Source organism: Coptis chinensis, chromosome 8, assembly GCF_015680905.1.
Source record: "Coptis chinensis isolate HL-2020 chromosome 8, ASM1568090v1, whole genome shotgun sequence".
Taxonomy (NCBI): Eukaryota; Viridiplantae; Streptophyta; class Magnoliopsida; order Ranunculales; family Ranunculaceae; genus Coptis; species Coptis chinensis.
Genome location: NC_141463.1, coordinates 6,133,256 through 6,152,975, shown reverse-complemented (window position 1 = coordinate 6,152,975; position 19,720 = coordinate 6,133,256). Strand labels below are relative to the sequence as shown.

The 19,720-nt window shown below is 35.2% G+C and overlaps 1 protein-coding gene and 1 long non-coding RNA gene across 2 annotated transcripts; both read right to left on the bottom strand.

Moving 5' to 3' along the window:
* Window positions 1-738: 738 nt before the first annotated feature.
* LOC147479564 (uncharacterized) lies at window positions 739-2,603 on the bottom strand. The gene is made up of 3 exons (XR_015203511.1): window positions 2,192-2,603; window positions 994-1,026; window positions 739-792 (listed from the first exon to the last, which is right to left on the bottom strand). It is a non-coding gene; the product is annotated as an uncharacterized LOC147479564 (long non-coding RNA).
* A 251-nt stretch (window positions 2,604-2,854) lies between these two features.
* LOC147479563 (KH domain-containing protein At4g18375-like) lies at window positions 2,855-14,884 on the bottom strand. The gene is made up of 8 exons (XM_086576335.1): window positions 14,730-14,884; window positions 13,326-14,039; window positions 10,579-11,004; window positions 10,137-10,382; window positions 9,800-10,003; window positions 6,820-6,875; window positions 6,618-6,717; window positions 2,855-3,898 (listed from the first exon to the last, which is right to left on the bottom strand). Exons 2-8 carry the CDS (start codon window positions 13,983-13,985, stop codon window positions 3,266-3,268), a joined length of 2,325 nt encoding a protein of 774 aa, XP_086432461.1. The 5' UTR covers window positions 13,986-14,039; window positions 14,730-14,884; the 3' UTR covers window positions 2,855-3,265.
* Between the last annotated feature and the right edge of the window lie 4,836 nt (window positions 14,885-19,720).

Here is a 19,720-nt window from a genome sequence, read left to right as displayed (position 1 = left end):
AAAGTTTGTAACTATTGAGTTTGTTAATTTTTAGTTTAAATTTATGAACATTTCGCTTTCGTTTTATAAGTATTTGGCATTAGGTATTTATTTAGAAAGTTTTAACTATTGAGTTTGTTAATTTTTAGTTTAAATTTATAATATTAGCACACTTGAGTTTGTTAGCTTAAATATATTTCAAGTTATATTGTGTTCACCAAAAAAATTTTTTGTTTTTGTCACCTTCTAAAAGAAATGAGTAATTGTAAATAAGTGGATGCACTGAACATTCAACAATGTAAATACCTAATGCCAAATACGATGAACTTAAAAAAAAAAACACACCATTGGTAGTCTCGAAAAGAATTTAGGCAACAAAGAACATTCTTAGATGTCTAGATTTTTTATTTACATTATTATAAAACTCTCCTAAATCACCAAAATTACCACAAGAGCATAATCGATTATGAAAATGGTGAGCTAGAAAGCATTCTTATTATAATAGCTTTGACCAAAACCGAAAGATACTTAATAAACTTGGATCGGGTTTTGACACACTTAAGTTGTGACAGAACTACTCGCTTCAGTACTCACCAATTATCATCAAAATGTCTACTGCAAGCATTAGGGCTCATCTTTACTAATAACATGTGGCGAGGACAGGTTTGCTTTAGTTCTACATAATAATGTTCTCAATATCTTTGATCTCCCCTTTCAACATGAACATTGGTTAAATAGCCATTCCTCGCTCTTTGTACTCCTCTACATTGCCCAAAATCCATTTCCACAACCTTGACATTGTCTTCAATGTGTCTATCAATGTACATGCAAAAAAAATCATATTGCTGATTAAAGGGTGAATAATTTGTATTTCTTTTATTTATAAGAGAGATTCTCCCATCATAATAGTGGATATGCTCTTAAATAGTGCAAACTTATAATTTCATATCTGAGAAACGACAAAAATAAGTTCATATATGTGTTATAATTACAAAGCAAATACAAGAACTTCACCTTCGTTTACAGCAGCACAGTCCATATCCACATCTGTATTTAATTTAAGAGATTTAGTCGTGAAATCAAGTAGTATGTTGAAATAACCAACCTCAAACATGAAAAATAAAATAAAATCCTCAAGTCTATACGTGAAAAATATAATGGGCTTAAGCCCAAGTTAAATACACCAAACCATATTTGCAACATTAATCGAATAGTACAATTATAGATATACATGAAGTTAGAATAATAAACAAACTAAACTTTTAATCAAATAGGTAACCCTAATCAATTTAAATCTATAAATACTGCGCAGTGAGATAAACTTTGAAGTAGTAGACTATAACTACGAAGAAATAGAACAAATTTGGAACAAACTTAAGATTGCAGAAAAGAACGACATGCTTAGAAATCAGTGCATACAAATTCAGAAAGAAAAAATTCACAATCTGAAAAAAAAAAAATTATCTAAAGGCAATTATGAATAGGGAATGATAGAGTTATGATTCTATCTACATAACCAAAATTCTTTGTTAGTTATCCGAGTTTTGCTTTTATTTTTGTCTGCATAAGCTTTTAGACTATCAAATGGTTAACTATCAAGGTAGTAGATTGAATATTTCTAGAAATTTGTGTTTTTATCAAAATTTAAATTATTATAATATTAAGACATTTCAATATCTCCATAAGAGGTAGCAACTCAAATTTGAATTGAATTTGAGATACAATACCCGCTTATACTTAGAGGTTTCTAAACTACCTATCCTCCCTTACTATTATTACAAACGAATTTAGCAAAATAAGATAACAATTAACAAATATCGATACAAAAATAAGTAAAGAATAATAGGTAATCAGCTATTTCCATACTGCAATAAGTCGATGCCCTGAACATTCTACAATCTAAATACTGGACAGTGTCTTCCAAATATTAATGAGATAGTGAGTTTCTGCTTCAGTATTCTACTGCCAAATACAAGATGATCTTTTAATTTATTGTCTAAGTGAATATAGTTTGGAAGTAAGATTTTTGATAAATAATAATAAAGTGAAAAAAAAAATTATATAAAAACGGTCCCCGTTCGTTGAACGGGTCCAAAAATCTAGTATAACTATATAAGTATATAACTCTGGTATCTCTAATTTATAGATTATTCCATTTAATATACTGAAATTATTCCATCTAATAGACTGAAGAAACCAAGGAGGTCATTACCACAATAGTATTCCATTCTGGTACGGTTGCAGTTGTCCCTTGCCTAAGGAACTAGTAGCCATGGTAGACGATCGCACTGGCTAAAAGAGACCATCGGAAGGGTAAGTTATTCCCTGATTTGATACAGAAGAACATCAACAAGGTTGTGCAAATATTTTACGTACTTGTTTGTGCAAATAAATGGAGTGAAGAATGCGAAGTGTAGTGTGGTAGTTGGTGAATAATCACTTGCCCACGTATCATTACTATTTACTAAATGAATTGGGCTCTCAAATCAATGGATGAAAAGTGAAAAGTGAAAAGTGATAACTGCACCCTCCAAGACTACCCTCTGAAGAATTACTTTTGCTGTTTTCAGAATGATCCGTTCTCAAAATTTTGAATTGACGATCATATATTTTCATACAAGCACAATCTCAGTCCTGAAATACGAACATTGCACGAGAAGCTATCCAAATGGATGTAGTAGAAAATGAAGCCAGGAACAAAGGTTTACCCAATATCAGTCCACCAAAAAAATCTTGTACTGAAAATGAGCATTGAGGGGCTATTTATTAATCTGATTATCTAAAGTTCAAAGTTGCGGCAAAGAGGACATCTGATCAAGATTGCAGTAAATAATCCATGCACAAGAACAAAGACACATATTCTAACAGAATTAGATCTCCAAAGGCTAATAACAACTAAGAAAATACAGAAACAATTGATATGGTTCAAAATACCAACCGCCATGTCATGACTCGTGAGTTCGCCTACAACCACGCATTACATAACCAAACATAAAGGTACATTCAGTTCTGAGCTCGACATCCACAACCTAAATCACATTGCAGATGTACGCAAGGAGATTTAATCATCTAGTAAACCTTGCTTCAACAGTTTAAGAAAATGTAAAAGTTCCTACAAAGGATGATGTTACCAAATCCCTCAAAGCACTGCTATAAAAAGAATCCACAGGAATAGAAGCATGGCACATCAAATATATGGTACCCACAATCCAAATAAATATTCCTCGATAATTACCCACTACCTCATAAATCATGACATTATGTTACAAAAATGTCAAGCATTCAGTTAATATTGATAGGGGACTTGCTGTTGTTGTCCATCGAACGTCTGCTGGACAGGGGCATAGGAGCTTTGCTCCTGTTGCTGTACACTATAGTTCTGTGCAGCAGCAGCATATGGGCTTTGCTGTTGCTGTTGTTGTTGCTGTTGATACATGCTGAAATTCGGTACAGCAGAAGCATAGGGGCTTTGCTGCTGCGGTGCATTATAGTTCTGGACAGCAGATGCATAGGGGCTTTGCTGCTGCTGCTGCTGCTGCACATTATAATGCTGAGCAGCAGATGCATAGGGGCTTTGATGTTGTTGTGGGTTTATACTTGGCATAGCAGATGCATAATGACTTTGATTTTGCTGTGCATTTAAGTTATGCATAGAAGCATAGGGGTTTTGCTGTTGCTGCGTGCTTGAGTTCTGCAAAGCAGAAGCATAAGGATCTGGATCTGGCTGTGCACTGAAGTTCTGGACAGCAGAACTGTGGGGGGGTTGCTGTTGATGTCCGTTAAAATTTTGTACAGATGATGCTACGAAGGTCTGAAGGAGATTCTGTGCTGCATCCATTTGCTCAAAAGAACCATGGATTTCGACCACGCATTCTGAACCACCCTGGGAATCATTCAGCTTCACCTTTGCTCCAGACATCTGAGTAAGAAAAGATTTAGCCAACCTGAGTCAGTAAGATTCCTAGAATAATGCCAAGATTTTATTTTATTTTTTTAAGGGGCATCTTGAACTACATGACAACTGCAAGTCTGCAACCGTAAAACAAAAGATAATATGGGGCCAAAATATTGGGAACATGAAAACCACTAAACCAATACCTTAAATAATGAACAAAGGGGCCCTAAAAAACCTATATATCGTGTCATTTCTGAATATGCGGAGTACCACGATATTTAACACTTAAAAGTACTGTATTTCCTCTATGCCCTATAGAAATTCTGGAGGAGAGTTGAAATTACTTTGGGCGTATTTTGTTAGTTTGTTGAATTGCTCATCAGATTTTGAAAGAGGCCATTAACAAGCCATAGAGAAATTAAAAACTATTTATGCGATAACCACGAATGATAAACTTTTATATTTTGATTTCTCTGTAAACGGAGATAGGCAAACAATGCTTGAAGCAGGGCCATTGTATATAGCTGGAAGACTATTTTTCATTAGGCCATATAACAGAAGTGAAAGCACATAAAAACTCTCCTTGGGTACATTTCTATTATCTACCTAAGAGTTATAATTGGAGATGGTTGTATTATACTTATATCAGGTTATAGCATAGAAAAAATACGCTAATGTTTGCAAAACTACACTATCTTAAAAAGCAAGGATGGAAATGCAAAGCCACTAGTGACTTCCACTTAATGGTTAGGTAAGCGGTATTCCAAAATTGCCCCCCTAACCAAGCGTGCAACATTACATTTTGAGAATCTCATCTTTGCTGAAGTCTCATTATTTTAAAGTATTTTAAGTCTCTTTGTTAAAATGACACGTCTCAATTGTAATCCAAATAAAAATTTCCAACTGAAACTCTAACGCAAGTACATTACCCACCATGGCACCACCCCAACTTTGACATGGGAGAAGTGGAACCTGCTGTGGTGTGGGCAGAATACTATGGAGACCTCAACAATGTGCAGCCGGTAGTGCCTTTGGAGTTTGGATACACAGAGAAGAGGTGTGGAAGAACAAGTCAGATTGAGCATGTTTGGCAGCCTGTAGCAAAGAAGAAAGGCAGCTGACAGGAACAAAGGATTTAGATTGCTAAGCAGAAGAAACAATGTAATCTTGCCAAGGTGGTTAAAGGCGGCCTGAGGCGACCAAATGGTCAAGGCGGCAATTTATAGGGAAAAGAGTTGCAGTTCGTTGTCAAAGGCGTTCCTAAGGCAGGCCCAGACTACCTCGCCCTTGACAACATGACTCTCCAAAACCATTAGCAAAATGCTCGCCTCTAGATTTTTTTTTTTTTAAACTTCTATTCTATGGATAACAACTTTGACTGTCATAGACAAATTGATAAAAACGCTTATTTAGCCAAGAGGCTGCAGATTCAAGATGGCTCAATAGTAATAAAACAACAAATTATCCGGCGGTATTGCAGAGGAGTTTTCCGGTGTATGCCAAATTCCACGAAATACAATGAATTTCGTGATATATGCCGATAGTTTCATGAATCGCATTCAGTTCGTGAAGGTGTCCAGTGGTGTACTGGTCAAAACCTTGGGATGTTGGGCCCAAGGTCTTGGGTTTGATTCCCACCTTCATGGGAAAAGGTATATAACCGGTTATAAAATATAAGTTCGAAGTTCTAACTATCAAAATAATGTTCATGTATCGGCATTGAAATATTTAATGTCGGTACTTTTCAGTGTTACAATATTAAAGGCAGAAAAGTGTGATTCACCAAGAGAAGAAAATCCTGATGACACGGCCATCAAAATTAGAAGGGGATATGCAAAGGGATGTCCATCTTGCCTGAAACCCGCCCAAAACCCAAACAAAATACCCGCACCAAACCCTGCCCAAACCCGAACCCAAACCCAAACCGAAATACATAAGGTAGGGTTTGGTCACACTTTCTAAACCCGGCCCGACCCGAGCCCAACCCGATAATTTAGCCCTAAACCCGTTAAAAGGGCTAAAAAACCCGAAACCAAACCCGGACCGAAATCGAACCCCAAATCCGGTTTCAATTGCATACTACTAATCTCATATAAAAGAATGAGTTAGATAAATATTTGGATTATGATATCATCATGTTTACAATGATGAGTTATTTAATATATTGGATTATGAAAAAATTTATGTGGAGATTTCCAATTTTTTCAGTAATTGCACGTAATCATACGTCTATAGTTCATTCTGAGTCCATCTATTTTTAAATCATATCAAATAATTATGTCCAAGTATAGGTGATAATTACTTTCAAGTTCATTAGAAGTTTTATTTTGTTTAAAAGATTGGTGGATAGCCAAAGAAAGAATAAAATGTAGATATATATTTCAAATATAGTTTCTTATTGTCTTCTTTCTTCATTTATACAGGACTTTATCCTACCCGAACCCGAGCCCGATGGGTACCCGAAATATAAGGTTAGGATAGGGTTTGGTCACACTTCTCAACAAAATACCCGACTCCGAGCCCGACCCGCTGAAAACTGGTTCGATAACCCGATACCCATTCAAAACCCGAAAAGTCGGGTTCAGGCCGGGTACCCGTTTGGACATCCCTCATATGCTGAGATATCAATTTTCAAAATCTCAACAATACCCATACTTTGTTCTGTAGAGAAATTACTTCCAAAAGAAACTGACAACTACATTTTGTCCTATTCCGTAAGATTAAAGATCAACAATAAGCCTACCTGTCCGATATTCGAAATATTGCTTCCACCAGCTCCAAGAACAGAGCTTATTGCACTGTTAGGAATTCTAATCTGCATGGAGCTGCTAATATTTGGAAACCTGGATAAAAGAAAGAGAGAGATGAGAACAGCTTATCAGAAGATAGAAAAATAAATTTTCTGAGGATAGAAGGTTTGTGTAAAGAAACTGAAATGGCTATACCTAGAAGGAGTTGGCTGAGCAGGGTACCTAGGAGCTTGATATTCACGTCCGCCGCCCTTCAAGATGGAAATTATATGTTAGTTAAAAGAAGCATGAGTTTAGGTAAAGAAATAGCTAATAACGACAATCTTCTATAGAATAATAGAAAGGGTCAGAATGGAAAAGATGGACGCATTCGGCAAAAAATAATTAAAGAATGATAAAAATAGTAGCATCGATCAAAACATGTTGCAAGATGTCAACGGTAATATAGTCTATCAACTAAACTGAATTATTCCAATTGCGATTGAGTGATGATTAGGGTAGGAGAGACCTTAGGGTATTCAAGCAAAGGGAGCGGGAATAAAACAATATAGTGGAAGTGGTTAAAGAGGTTTTGTATGATTGGCTAGTCCTTGCCCAAGCTTTTGGGGAGTGGGTTGTAATTGGGATACTCTTGTAATTTGTCGGGTTAGTAGCATCTTGTTGCATAGGATCAGTACTTGTAACTTGTGACATGTTAACTTTAATATTGAGTGGAATCAGTTGAACTTTACTGACTAAAAGACAAAAAAGTGCAATCACATATTCCGTTTTGAAGTTCATAGTCTTCCTAGTACAAATGGTTTTCTACAGGGCGCAGATCAGAATATACATAACCAAGTAACTAACATATGTTCCTACTACAGATAATTTTGAATCAGCAAATTATCTCATAGCCTCAAAAGTTGCAGCTAAGATGAGCTCTGAAACAATCAACATAACTGTATCTAATGTCTGTAATTAATCCAAAAGGCAAAATTGAATATTGCTAAATATATCTTACATCACATATGAGGATACAGTACAAGACAGTTGGCAAACAAAAAATTAACACGCTAGTCCTTATGACGAGCAGTATAAAATTGGCCGTAACAAGATAAGACATTGCCACAGCAGATGAATTTGAGGCTGAGAAGAGGACCTTCCTAGGGTAAGAAATGCGACAAAAGACCAAACATGACTTGAAAACACTATTGTGATTTCACAACGATCCCACTCCCAATATTTCGAATTTTTCCACGCTCAGTACGTGCAATGATGCCTCTTTTGCTTATTCTATTCTTTTCAAATTAACCCTTTTAATAAGTGTGTATTGGATCTATAATATAGTGTGTATTAGTGTATCAGAAATCTGTTTAAAGGAAAAGGAAGGTCTCCTCAGCATCCTAAAATAATGGGAAACCCACCAAGCCTACGTATTTCAACCTATGTCAACAAAATTTCTATATATAATAGAGCAATACAGTGATAGTAAAGTGTAAAAAAAAAATCTGCGATTCTAAGCCAACAAACTTAGAAACCTTAATTTACGTGATCCAGAACGACTTCATGCTTCTGAAATCTTTGGAGCTTTGACCAAACTTTGACCCTATTATGTCAAAATATTAATAGGTCCATCTTGATGAAGAAAGGACTTCATTCCAAAAATAAAATTAATTAATGTGATTTAGCTATTATGTTTTAGGTCTCCATATCCGTTCACAAATCCATTCCAGAACTCCTTTGTAGATGTAGGTGCCCAATTACAGAACCACGTAAAATCACCGCATCCTATTTCTATTTGTTTAACATTATTTATATTTAGTGATAATTTTGATCTAGAAATTAAGCTTTTACATATTGGAGCCACCTGTCTCTCTTAAATCCCATTGTCTTCTCCAGTCTTTTGCCTTGAACTTATAATTTGATGTATTGTTAAATTCTATTTCTTGTATTCAGAACTTATAGCATTTACAAACTTCATAAGGAATATAGCAATATAACAAATCTATATCAGGTGGAGTAATAAAGTGTTAAAATTACCATATTTAAATCATTTTATATCTTGATGCAGCCATCACAGATAGTAAATTAAGGGGAACAACTAAATATCCCTACCTATATCTCCACAGTAGTAGACAACTAATATAGCCATGTAGCAATTACAAAAAGAATAACTAACAAACAAACTAACTCCCATCAAATTACCCATTCGAGTACATCCTAACCAACAAAAGTGAGACAGTAGAGGGTAATGATTTAAGGCTCGGTAAGGCTAAAGAAATTATAAATACTTATGAAGAGGATTCCATGCCTCATGACTAGAGTTGAGTGGATCTTTACGGAACCAGAAGGCACATGTCTATTGAAAAAGGATTCCACGTGCCTTTAAGAGGATTTGAATTCTCCTGCCCTAATACATAACTTCCTTGTGCAAATAGTGGGATTTTTTTAAGCCTATCTGAGTTCTTTATCACCTTGCCTGAATTACTTTGTGGAACAAGAGCAGAGCCATGCCTATTAGTTGAAAATCCTTCATCTCTGGACTGACAGCGATCTACGCGCTGATTATATGAGTAAATATTTGTTGACTTCCTCCTCGCATCTGGACACAGGAAATTTCAGATCTCTAGTCGTACTTTGTGGCAAGCTCCTGGAGGTAAATACAGGAACAAAAGGGACATGTTACAACTCACATCCATTGCCATTCACTATTGTAGCTTCACTCAATTTCTGATCACACCAGAGCGCCTGGTTAAATTGAAGTATCCGAAATAACTTTTACTTGGTTGAGGCAATAAGCATGTGATAGCAACTAGCTGTTTCTACTATACTTCCAAATATCTGTAATCTCCTTAGGTCTAGAACGGTTAGGCTGCTGTCAGCTTAAACCACTGAATTGCACAATACCAAGTTAGCCAGGAAGTCGCGCCATGGAGATATAACTCAGCCATTTCAGGGATCATTGTAGAGTAGTCTTTGTGTTCATAGTGATTTCAGTCTCCTACTTACCTATTTTGTAACAAGCTCAACACCATGCATCGAGTAAAGTAAGTAATCTGATAAGCAGATATAGCGTGAATTGGGTTAAAATTGTCTTTCAAGTTTCAAATGTTTTATTATATTCCTACGTCTTGTAATATTTATTCCACAAGTACATTCAATACATGTATAAAGAGGCTAAAAGCAACAAAAATACCTTCACATGTTCGTAACTACCAGAGTTCCTAGCAATCATGCCAGATGGTGGCATCCTTCTATCAGGGAAACTTTCTGGATGACCAAATCCGCGCATGGGACCCATAGGGCCAGCATCACCATTTACACCTTCAAGACTTCTCATCCGTAGTCTTTGTGCAACTTCTACCAGCGCATCTCTAGCCACATTAACATTTCCAGACACCTATTATCAGAACAAAGAATCAATAGATAGAAATGAACCAGATATCCCAATAATACAGTACTAACACATTATCCAGTAAAATGGAGAGACCAATCCACAGCTGCTGTACAAGTCATGATGCTAACCACATCACCTGCACAAGTTCTTCATCTGCAGATGCATAGTTAGGCTTGCCATCCTTGGAGATAACGCGTATATCTGCTAGAGTTCTCCTTCTCATCTCATTAATTATATGACCTCCCTGTCCAAGGAGGCATCCGACTTTACTTGAGGGTACAAGAAGCCTTGTAGTGATGGTACCCTCCTCAGATATAACATTCGTTTTGACCTGAAGCTGAAGTATCGCCTCAATAGTTGGGGATATTGGGTTCCATGGTGCCTGAATATAAGTTCCACAGTTAAACCAGTTGTTGTCGTAGATATAAACGAAGATTTAATTTCCTAGTAACATTTAAATCCAAAAGCATCAAAAGAGAATTTATGAATATGCATACGGAAACTGTTTACTAGATAGAAATGGGAAATGAAGTAAGGGTGCAGTGCATATTATACACATTTTAAGGTGAAAACTGTACATCTATTGAAGAGACGAGAATCGCACGTTCCTCTGCTTCAGGTGTTGAGTCTTCAACATGAATGTCAGTTCCAGTCTCATGCTGAATCTGTCTCACCGTACTACCTCCCTTGCCAATGACCACACCTATTCTTTCAGCTGGGCACAGAATTTTCATTGCAAATTCACCAGATGCATTCCCAGGAGGAAATCTAGGGAATTCACTCCCATTACCCCCACCCCATGGCATTGGTGGTGGACCACGGAATCCAGAGTTACGTTGAGACATTTGATTTCCTAGTGGTGGCATATTTCCCATTGGAGCAGGTGGATAAAAACCTTGGCCACCATCATGGATAGGATTCTTCATAGGAGGGCGGGGATTCTGGTGCAGAAGAGTAGAAACTTCATACAGAGCCTTCTTAGCAATAGCTGATATTCCAGAAATCTGAAAGGAACCTTTCACACTTAGAGATTATTGTTTCAAGAAAGAGCTCACTAGAAATGAATCTCTAAAGCACATCCTTATTTAAATCTAAAAAGTATACAAACCTAAATTACATTGACACGGATAGGTGTGTCCGTATCGGATACAAAGTGTCTGACACGGCGAACAATAAAAAATTAGAGTATATCACATACAGTATGTGTCTGACACAAATTATTTTCAAAATATGGCGTGTCCATGCAACATAGATGCAAACTAAGAAAATTATGACAGGCAAAAGCATAAATTATGAAAGTTAAAACCACCTTTTAAAGTGTTTTAACTACTATAAGTTGTGTTGCATGGATGTGGGCAGGGATGTCCATCTCGCCAGAAAGCCGGAAAAAAATGGCACTGAACCCAGATCGAAATACATAGGGTAGGGTTTGGGCATACCTCTTCAAACCGTGACCGACCCAAACCCGACCCAAATTTTTTGCCAAAAACCCGTTAGAGAGGGACAAGACCTGGTTACAAGCATCCGAAAAAAAAATGAATAAAAGAAATATTATTAAGTGCTTGTGTTTTGATTTCACATTGTAATCATTCGTAGCATTGTTGCCAAAGCCAACAACATTTTTATCATTTGGTGGCATGTTTATCGTTGACTATGAGTTCGATTGCTATTGTCAATTTCTTTTTCCATAACAATCGGCCAATTGCTACTGACCACTTCTCTTCTTCTCTCTCTATTCGAGCCGCAACACCAAAACCACTTCTCTTCTTCATCTCTCTCTTACCAAAACAAAAAACACCAATCCAACGGGCACCGGCCAAAATACCAAACGTCCAACAATCCAACAGGCATCCACCAACACGTCAACACCCAACAAAAAATACCCACCCCCATTCTCTTCTTCACTCTTCAATTTTTTTTGGTAACTCTCTCTTCATTGATTTGTTCTGCTGATTAAAGTTGCTCTCTCTTTGTCGCCTACTGATAGTCACTGAGTCTGCCTATGGTCACCGAACAGCTATCAGTGAATAAAGTTGATACATGGATCTTCAACGGTGAACAAGAAGTGGTTTCTTTTAAGCCTAGAAATACATGGCTCTGTCCAATTGTGGTGGTGGTGGTGTGTGCGTTTGTGTGTAGGGGGGTTGAAATAAAAATTCAGTTGTGCTAGTAGAAATTGTGGATTCAATCGAGATTTCCTACAGTCCTCTTCCTTCTTTATTTATACTGGGTTTTATCATACCCGAACTGAGACCGATGGGTACCCAAAATATAGGATTTGGTCACATTACCCGAACCCAACCTGCTCAGAACAGGTGTGGTGCCGCTTCGACATCCCTAGGTGTGGGTGAAGGAGTTGGAGTCTGGCATGTGCATGGAAGGTCCAACATGGCACACGTTAGATAATTAAGATTCGGGGACTCACCAAATAATTGTAATAGTTTATATGTTTTACCTTTTAATAACAAAAACTATAAATTTTATCATGAAATTGCATAAAAATGTTGACATCAGTGACAGATTTCAGAATCGGCATGTTTCTCAATTAAGACGACAATTGAAGATGTGTTTCATCTGGGTACACAAAGTATACTATGTTCATGCCTGCTCAACACTTACAGGTTTTTTTCTTTCCAAAAAGAAAGGTTCAAAATATATTATACTTCTGCCCCACTAGTGTTTTTGTTAGATAATTGAGATTTAAATCCATTGTTTCTTTGTCTTCTGAAGGCTGGAAAAATCTCATTGCCTCCATGGAAATGTAGATCAATCTTGCAACAATGATAAAAGAAATGTATGAAAGACAAAATCATATATAAATTTTGTTTTTTCCTCCAAAATCATCTGCTTGTGTGCTGCAAGTTTAGTCTCTGTGAATCTGTTTATTTTATTCCGTCCTAGACGAATCCAAGTGGAAACCTTACACAAAACAACTAAGGACTTGACCATTCTCAGTGTAATCCATGCAACACAGTATAAGTATGTATATCGGTTAATTAGGCACATTGCCAGGCAATTCAATTATACTTATTTAACAAGTGTTTAGTATCATTCATTAAACGGCACAATATAATAAACTTAGATCCAAAAATGAATATCATGCCACAGAACACAGATACTACACTGTAGTAGCCTTCAATGTTCAGTACCAGATCTTATCCTTCAAATGAAAGATGCACCAAGATAAGAAGAGCTATGATTCAAAAAGAAAAAAACTAAATGAATGGTGTACAGTGTACTAACTACTAAGATATAAGCACATCAACAAAAACATACAAACAGGAATATATATAAATATATATATAATAAGTAACTATTTGATTACCTGCACTAATTCATCAGTGCTCATTGCACAAGCAGGAAGATGATCTGCAGGAAGAATACGTATGTTTGCACCAGTCTCAGTTCGCAGACTCTGTATTACATGCCCACCCTTTCCTATGAGACATCCTACTTGATTGCTGGGAACAAGAAGGCGTGCAGTGACTACATCGTCTTCATTATTATCTTCACGTACAGGGCCACCAAAGAGGCCATCATCCTCAGATATTCGTTGATGAACTTTCAAGAGAGCATGCTGGGCAGGACAATGTGGCTGCATTTCGTCATGTTCTTCTTCAGCAGTAACAACATTCTCAGGATTTTCTTCATTTTCATTACTATCAAGTATCTTAGGTTTCTCAGTGGAAGAGCTGAAAATAATGACTACTCTCTCATCTGTTCCAGGAACAGATTCACCCACCTTAATCTTCGAACGTGTCTCTTCTCTCAAGGCCTTGATAATGTCCCCACCTTTCCCGATAACACTACCAATCTTTTTAACAGGACACAGTATGCGATACACAGTTTCATCAGCATTAAAAGCTCCTTCATCACTCTCAAAGTTATTATCTGACCTTTTGCTTTTTTTGAAACTCCCCCTTCTATCAAATTGAACCCGAGAATTCCTCCGGAAAGAAGATTGCCTCTTGTTGTTCTTACCCATATTGCTACTGTAAAAAATATCTTAACACTCACAAAATTGGAGCAAAACAAAAATCTGCAAATAAAAGGAGTGCCATAATCAGTTAAGAACTAATGCACCATAACGCCTAATCTCCTAGTGGAATAGCTTTACAAATGAGAAATGCGTCTGGACTTGTTTGATAGCATATATGATTCAACTCCAATTTAGACTAACATGCATTCATCCAGAATTGCATCTCGTGAGGGACAATTTGGTCCTTTCTCTCTACACAAAATTAAAGGGTAAAACTGACAAACTAGGCTGACATTTCAGCTCAATGCTGAACTCTTCCAACTACCAAAAGCCACTGACAACTACAGATTACAGTGAAACATGCCAAAATTTCGAAACATGTGTCGGTAAATAATCTCATTCTAAATCAATATAAATGCTAGGTACATACAGACAGTAAAAGCAAAACAGACAATACCCAAAACTTAAAAGCTACTAAATGTCAGAAATTTGAGCCTTCGGGTTAAAAAAAAGATAATTCTCATTACTCTAAACTTACTAAACCCCAAAATTTTACTTATTTTTTGTGATTTCTAGTTGTAAGAAGCTCGAAACATAGCAATGTTTAGTTTGTAACTATAAGTTTCACACAGAAGATTTGCGGGATTTTGATTAGGGCTTTTTTTTTAAACATAAAGAGTGGTTTTTGAGTTAGCACAGTAAATGTTTGAGGAAATTGGAATGTAGAGAGATGAAAATTTGAGGACTTACCTTAATTTAAACAAGAATTGTAACGATAAACAGCCAAACCCATGCGGGAGTGTGTGTGGGTTGTTAAAGCTTTCGAGACATTTATTTTAGTTAGGGATTTGTTTTTGTGTTTCTGCGCGTGTAGATTTTAGAAGAGATTCGGGTCTTTTTCGGGTACAAAATGTGGATCACGAATGAATCTCAAGCCCAAGTCCACTAGTGGACTTTATTGGGCCTCTAAAACGGAAAGTAAAAAATTATGCGTATTTGCTAGCATAATCCAGCTTAAATCAGGATAAGTAACCAATTTAGAACATCACTTTGAGGTGATTCTATCCATCCAAAATTGCAACATAGTACAATTTATAAATGCCGACAATGGGGGAAACGAACCAACTTGTTCCTATAAACGATATCCCAATTCCCAAGTTCGGTTTACAAAGTAGCATAACTGATCCTACCATTTGTGAGCAAGCCAGGGAATCGTTTTGAGAATCAAAGAACACAGTGGAGACAAACATAAAGCTCCTAAGGCCGTACAGTGAGTCATGATACCACAAAGCTGTTATCCTGCTAAGTGGGTAAAGGTCATCTAGTATTGTACCATTTCCCTGATCCTAGATTGTAGGTTCCTAGTTCCTAGTTCCTATGTAACACAAAAATGGTACTCTAAATTCTGACATTCAGATGCAAAGGACAAAACTATATGACCGCTCTCATGTGAAATTGTGAATTTGTACATGAAATCGTGTACTTCAGAGTTCAGACAGCACCTATCTTCTGATCAGTTTATAACATATCGAACTTTGGTTTTGGAGATTGTGTATGAAAAGAAAATGGATAATTCATTCTGCATTTTCGATCATCAGAGTTAGGACTAGTGTATGGTCAATCTCTTTTAAAGATTTCATCGTTGTAATGGTTATCTGTTAGATATTGTGAACCTGAAATTTAATAGTCCTACATAGGAGAAAAAATGAGTTTATCATAGGTTGATAAAGTGAAAAGATCACAAACTAGTACTGAGACTTTTTCGGATGAAACCCCACACCCATGGCTCAAGATGTGGCCCACCGCCCAAGTCCAATAGATGGTTAAATGAGCGGTACTAGTTATCCCATGGGTATGGAGGCCCAGGCCTGGAAAGGGTGCCCAGGTCCTATCAATATCTTACCAAGCACAAGTGTGCCCAGAGTCGATCATTCAACTTCATCTACACACTGCAACACTCACAAATCATTACTATTATTACATTTTTAACCGTGCTCTCGTCATCATTACATCTTTAACCACACTTTTTCTATACCTACTCAAACAATATATATAATACCTAGAGTTACCGCGCACACGTGCAACCCGTGAGGACATATCGCTCATTCTAACAACACATATGTTCATACCATCACACATGTCTTACCAACTATTTGCTCACAACCTCTATAAAAGTCACTCCTATAACTACGTTGGTTTGATTCCAATACACTTGACTTCAGTCTCATCCCAAAGTGTTGGATAAATAGGCATCTTCTTATTCATGAAGAGCAGTCATTCCCATCAACTAAAACCATCTTATTTCTTCATATCTAAATTATAGCTAAATCATAAATACTTGGTGTAATGTCCTATTAATCTCTCGAGATAAAAATAGACATTTACAATCGTCCAAAAACAAAAGATGATAAAAGATAGGCACGCACACTTAAAACAGATGATTGAAGTCATTGACTGGAATTTGACTGGAATTTAAATTGATCAAGGGCCTTTGGGTGTGCAAAGACAACAAGGCATTGGCAAATGGTTGGCATAAAATCAAGTTTATTTGCGGAGAACAAACTAAATTTAGCACAAATTTCTTTGGATAATTCAACGAGCTAGATACTACTGGTCTACTATACCGCTACTGGCCTACTGCTGGTTGAAACCTTTGCTGCTGACAACAGTGAGTGGCATTTTTCCCGTGATGGTGGCGTTCGGATGTTAATCGTAGTTAGTCTTATGTATCTAAGTATCACAAATATGCTCAGGTTATGGGTTAAGAAATTAATATATTATAGAAACAAAAAATGAGCTAATTAGATCACGATGATACTTTACAAATAAGGAGGGCAGTGTAAACATTGTAAAAAGCAATGTTATCAGACCCAGCCCGGACCTCGACCTGGCAAGGGACCAGGTCACTGAGTTGGCGGTTCAACCAGTGGGTTGAATTGGGTCAGTTGGTTGAACCGCACAAATATTATTATATATCTACTATCTATATACTAAAGCAGAGACCTCTAATTGAGGATTTTCTCTTTTCTATGTGGCACTCTAATATGAGAGAGTTAGTTTTTTCTCTCTCCTATGTGGCTTTTAATATAAAAGATAGTGCAATAAATTTTACAATCTCACATCGTAGAACCTCTTAGGAGAGTTTGAGTGTATTTCTAATTATTATATTTGGAGAGTTTGAGTGTATTTTCAATTCTTACATATTTTATCAAATAAAAAATTGCTAAAAATAAGTGATTTGTAAAAGGTAATTTCCTATTATGAATCAAACACTTTTAGTGTTCCAATTCTTATATATTTGATCAAATAAAAAAAAATAGGTAATTTGTAGAATTCCTTATTACAAATCATACAATTTTAGTGTCTATGATAAAGCACCGACTTATTTCGAATATATTCTTAACACGGCCTCAAAACATAGTTAAAAACAATTATACAAAAAATAACATCACAAAATATATAATAAAAAATGAAAAAAAATAAATAACGGCAAAACAATAATGACAAATATTTTTAAAATTTGCTAAAAAATAGGTGATTTGTAAAAGTAATTTTCTATTACTTAATCAAACACTTTTAGTGTTCCAATTCTTATATATTTGATCAAATAAAAAAAATTGCTAAAAAAATATGTAATTTGTATAAACTAATTCTTTACTACAAATCATACAATTTTAGTATCTATGATAAAACACCGAATTTATTTGAATATATATCCTTAACATGGCCTCAAAACATAATTAAAACAATTATATAAAAATAACATCACAAAATATATAATAGAAAATTTAAAAAAAAAAAAAAAAAAAAAAAAAAAAAAAAAAAAAAAAAAAAAAAAAAAAAAAAAAGCAATAATGACAAAATATTTTAAAATATATATAATCTTGAATGAAACTAACGTAAAAAAACAATTAATGGGGAACCCGAAACCTGAATGCAAATGTATCGAACTAACCTCAAATAATATTTAACGTAAAATCGAACCTGGATGCAAAATGCAAACATTAAACTAATCTTAAAAAGTAATTAATAGAAAAATTGGAATATATATGGATGGATACAACTGTATTAAACTAACCTCAAAGAATAATTAACAGAAAATCAAAACTTGGATGCAAATACATCAAACTAACATAAAAAATAATTGTTCAAATCGGAAACCGGATGCAAATGCATTGAGCTAACCTCAAAGATTAAATTAATAGAAAATCAAACCTGGATGCAACCACATTGAATTAACATCAAAGAAAAATTAATTATTAATTGGAAACATGATGCAAATCGTGGAACTAATATTAAAAAATAATTAATGGAAAATCGGAAACCGGATGGAACTTCTTGAACTAATCTCAAAATTAAACTTGATGCAAATGCATTGAACTAACCTCAAGAAATAATTAATGGTAAATAGGAAACTGGATGCAAATTCATTGAACTAATCTCAAACAATAATTAATGAGAAATCGGGAACTAGATGCAAATGTAACTTTATCAAATAATAAACGAAAATCGAACCTGGATGCAAATGCATTAAACTAATCTCACGGAATAATTAATGGGAAATCGAAACTGGATGCAAATGTATTGAACTCCGACCTCAAAAAGAACAATTAACAGAGAATTGGAAATTAGATGCAAATGTATTGAACTAATCAAAAGAATAATTAACGGAAAATCGAACCTGGATGTGCATTGAACTGATCTCAAAAAATAAATAACGGGAACTAACCTCAAAATATAAATAACGGAAAATCAGAAACCGGATGCAAATACATTAAACTAACCTCAAAACATAGTTGGGTTATATGTTGTGGGAATGTCTCCTTAAGTATAGTTTTGCATTTAAAATGATGTTTATCTTATCTCTTTCCGTATGATTGGGAACTCTTTGCTATTCAAGTAGCTACAATATATATGAACTTCACCTTATTAGGCAATCTCACAAAACTTCAATCAAACTTCTATTATTAAACAACAAAATGAAGTTGAAGGATTTTATTAAAGGTACATGAGTTATTTTTTTTTAATGGAGAATAAGGTTTTCACGTTATAAGAAATTTGGTTGAGTGATCAATATAATATTAATATATAAAAGTTTTGCATATTTACAAATATTTTTCAAAATAATTAATATAACAACACCCGTTCGTAGATAATCTTTGAAGATTCTACATAGTAAGTCATGCATAATTTAAAGAATAATTAATGGGGAATCGGGAACTGGATAATCTTCAATGATCCCACATAGTAAATCAAACATAATTTACTTTTTATGTCATGTTTGCAAGGACACTACAGATGGATCAGTAGAAGTTGGTATTATACACTACATTGGATAATTAAAAGGAAATCGGAAATTGGATTCAAATGCATAACTGAGCTCAAAGAGTAATTAACGGAAAATTAGAAACTTTATGCAAATGCAATAAACTAAACTAAAAAAGTAATTAACTATAAATTGAAAACTGGGTGCAATTGCATTAAACTAACGTCAGATAATAACTAAAGGGAAATTAGAAATTGTATACAAATCCTTGAAAAATATTTAATGGGAAATCGGAAATAGGCAAATACATCAAACAAACCTCGATAATAATTAATGGGCGAAAAATCGAAACTGGATGCAAATGCATTGAACTAAACTCAAAAATAATTAACATAAAATAAAAACCGAATGCAACCGCATTAAACTAACCTCATAGAATAATTGGTGGGAAATCGGAAACTAAATGCAAATGCAT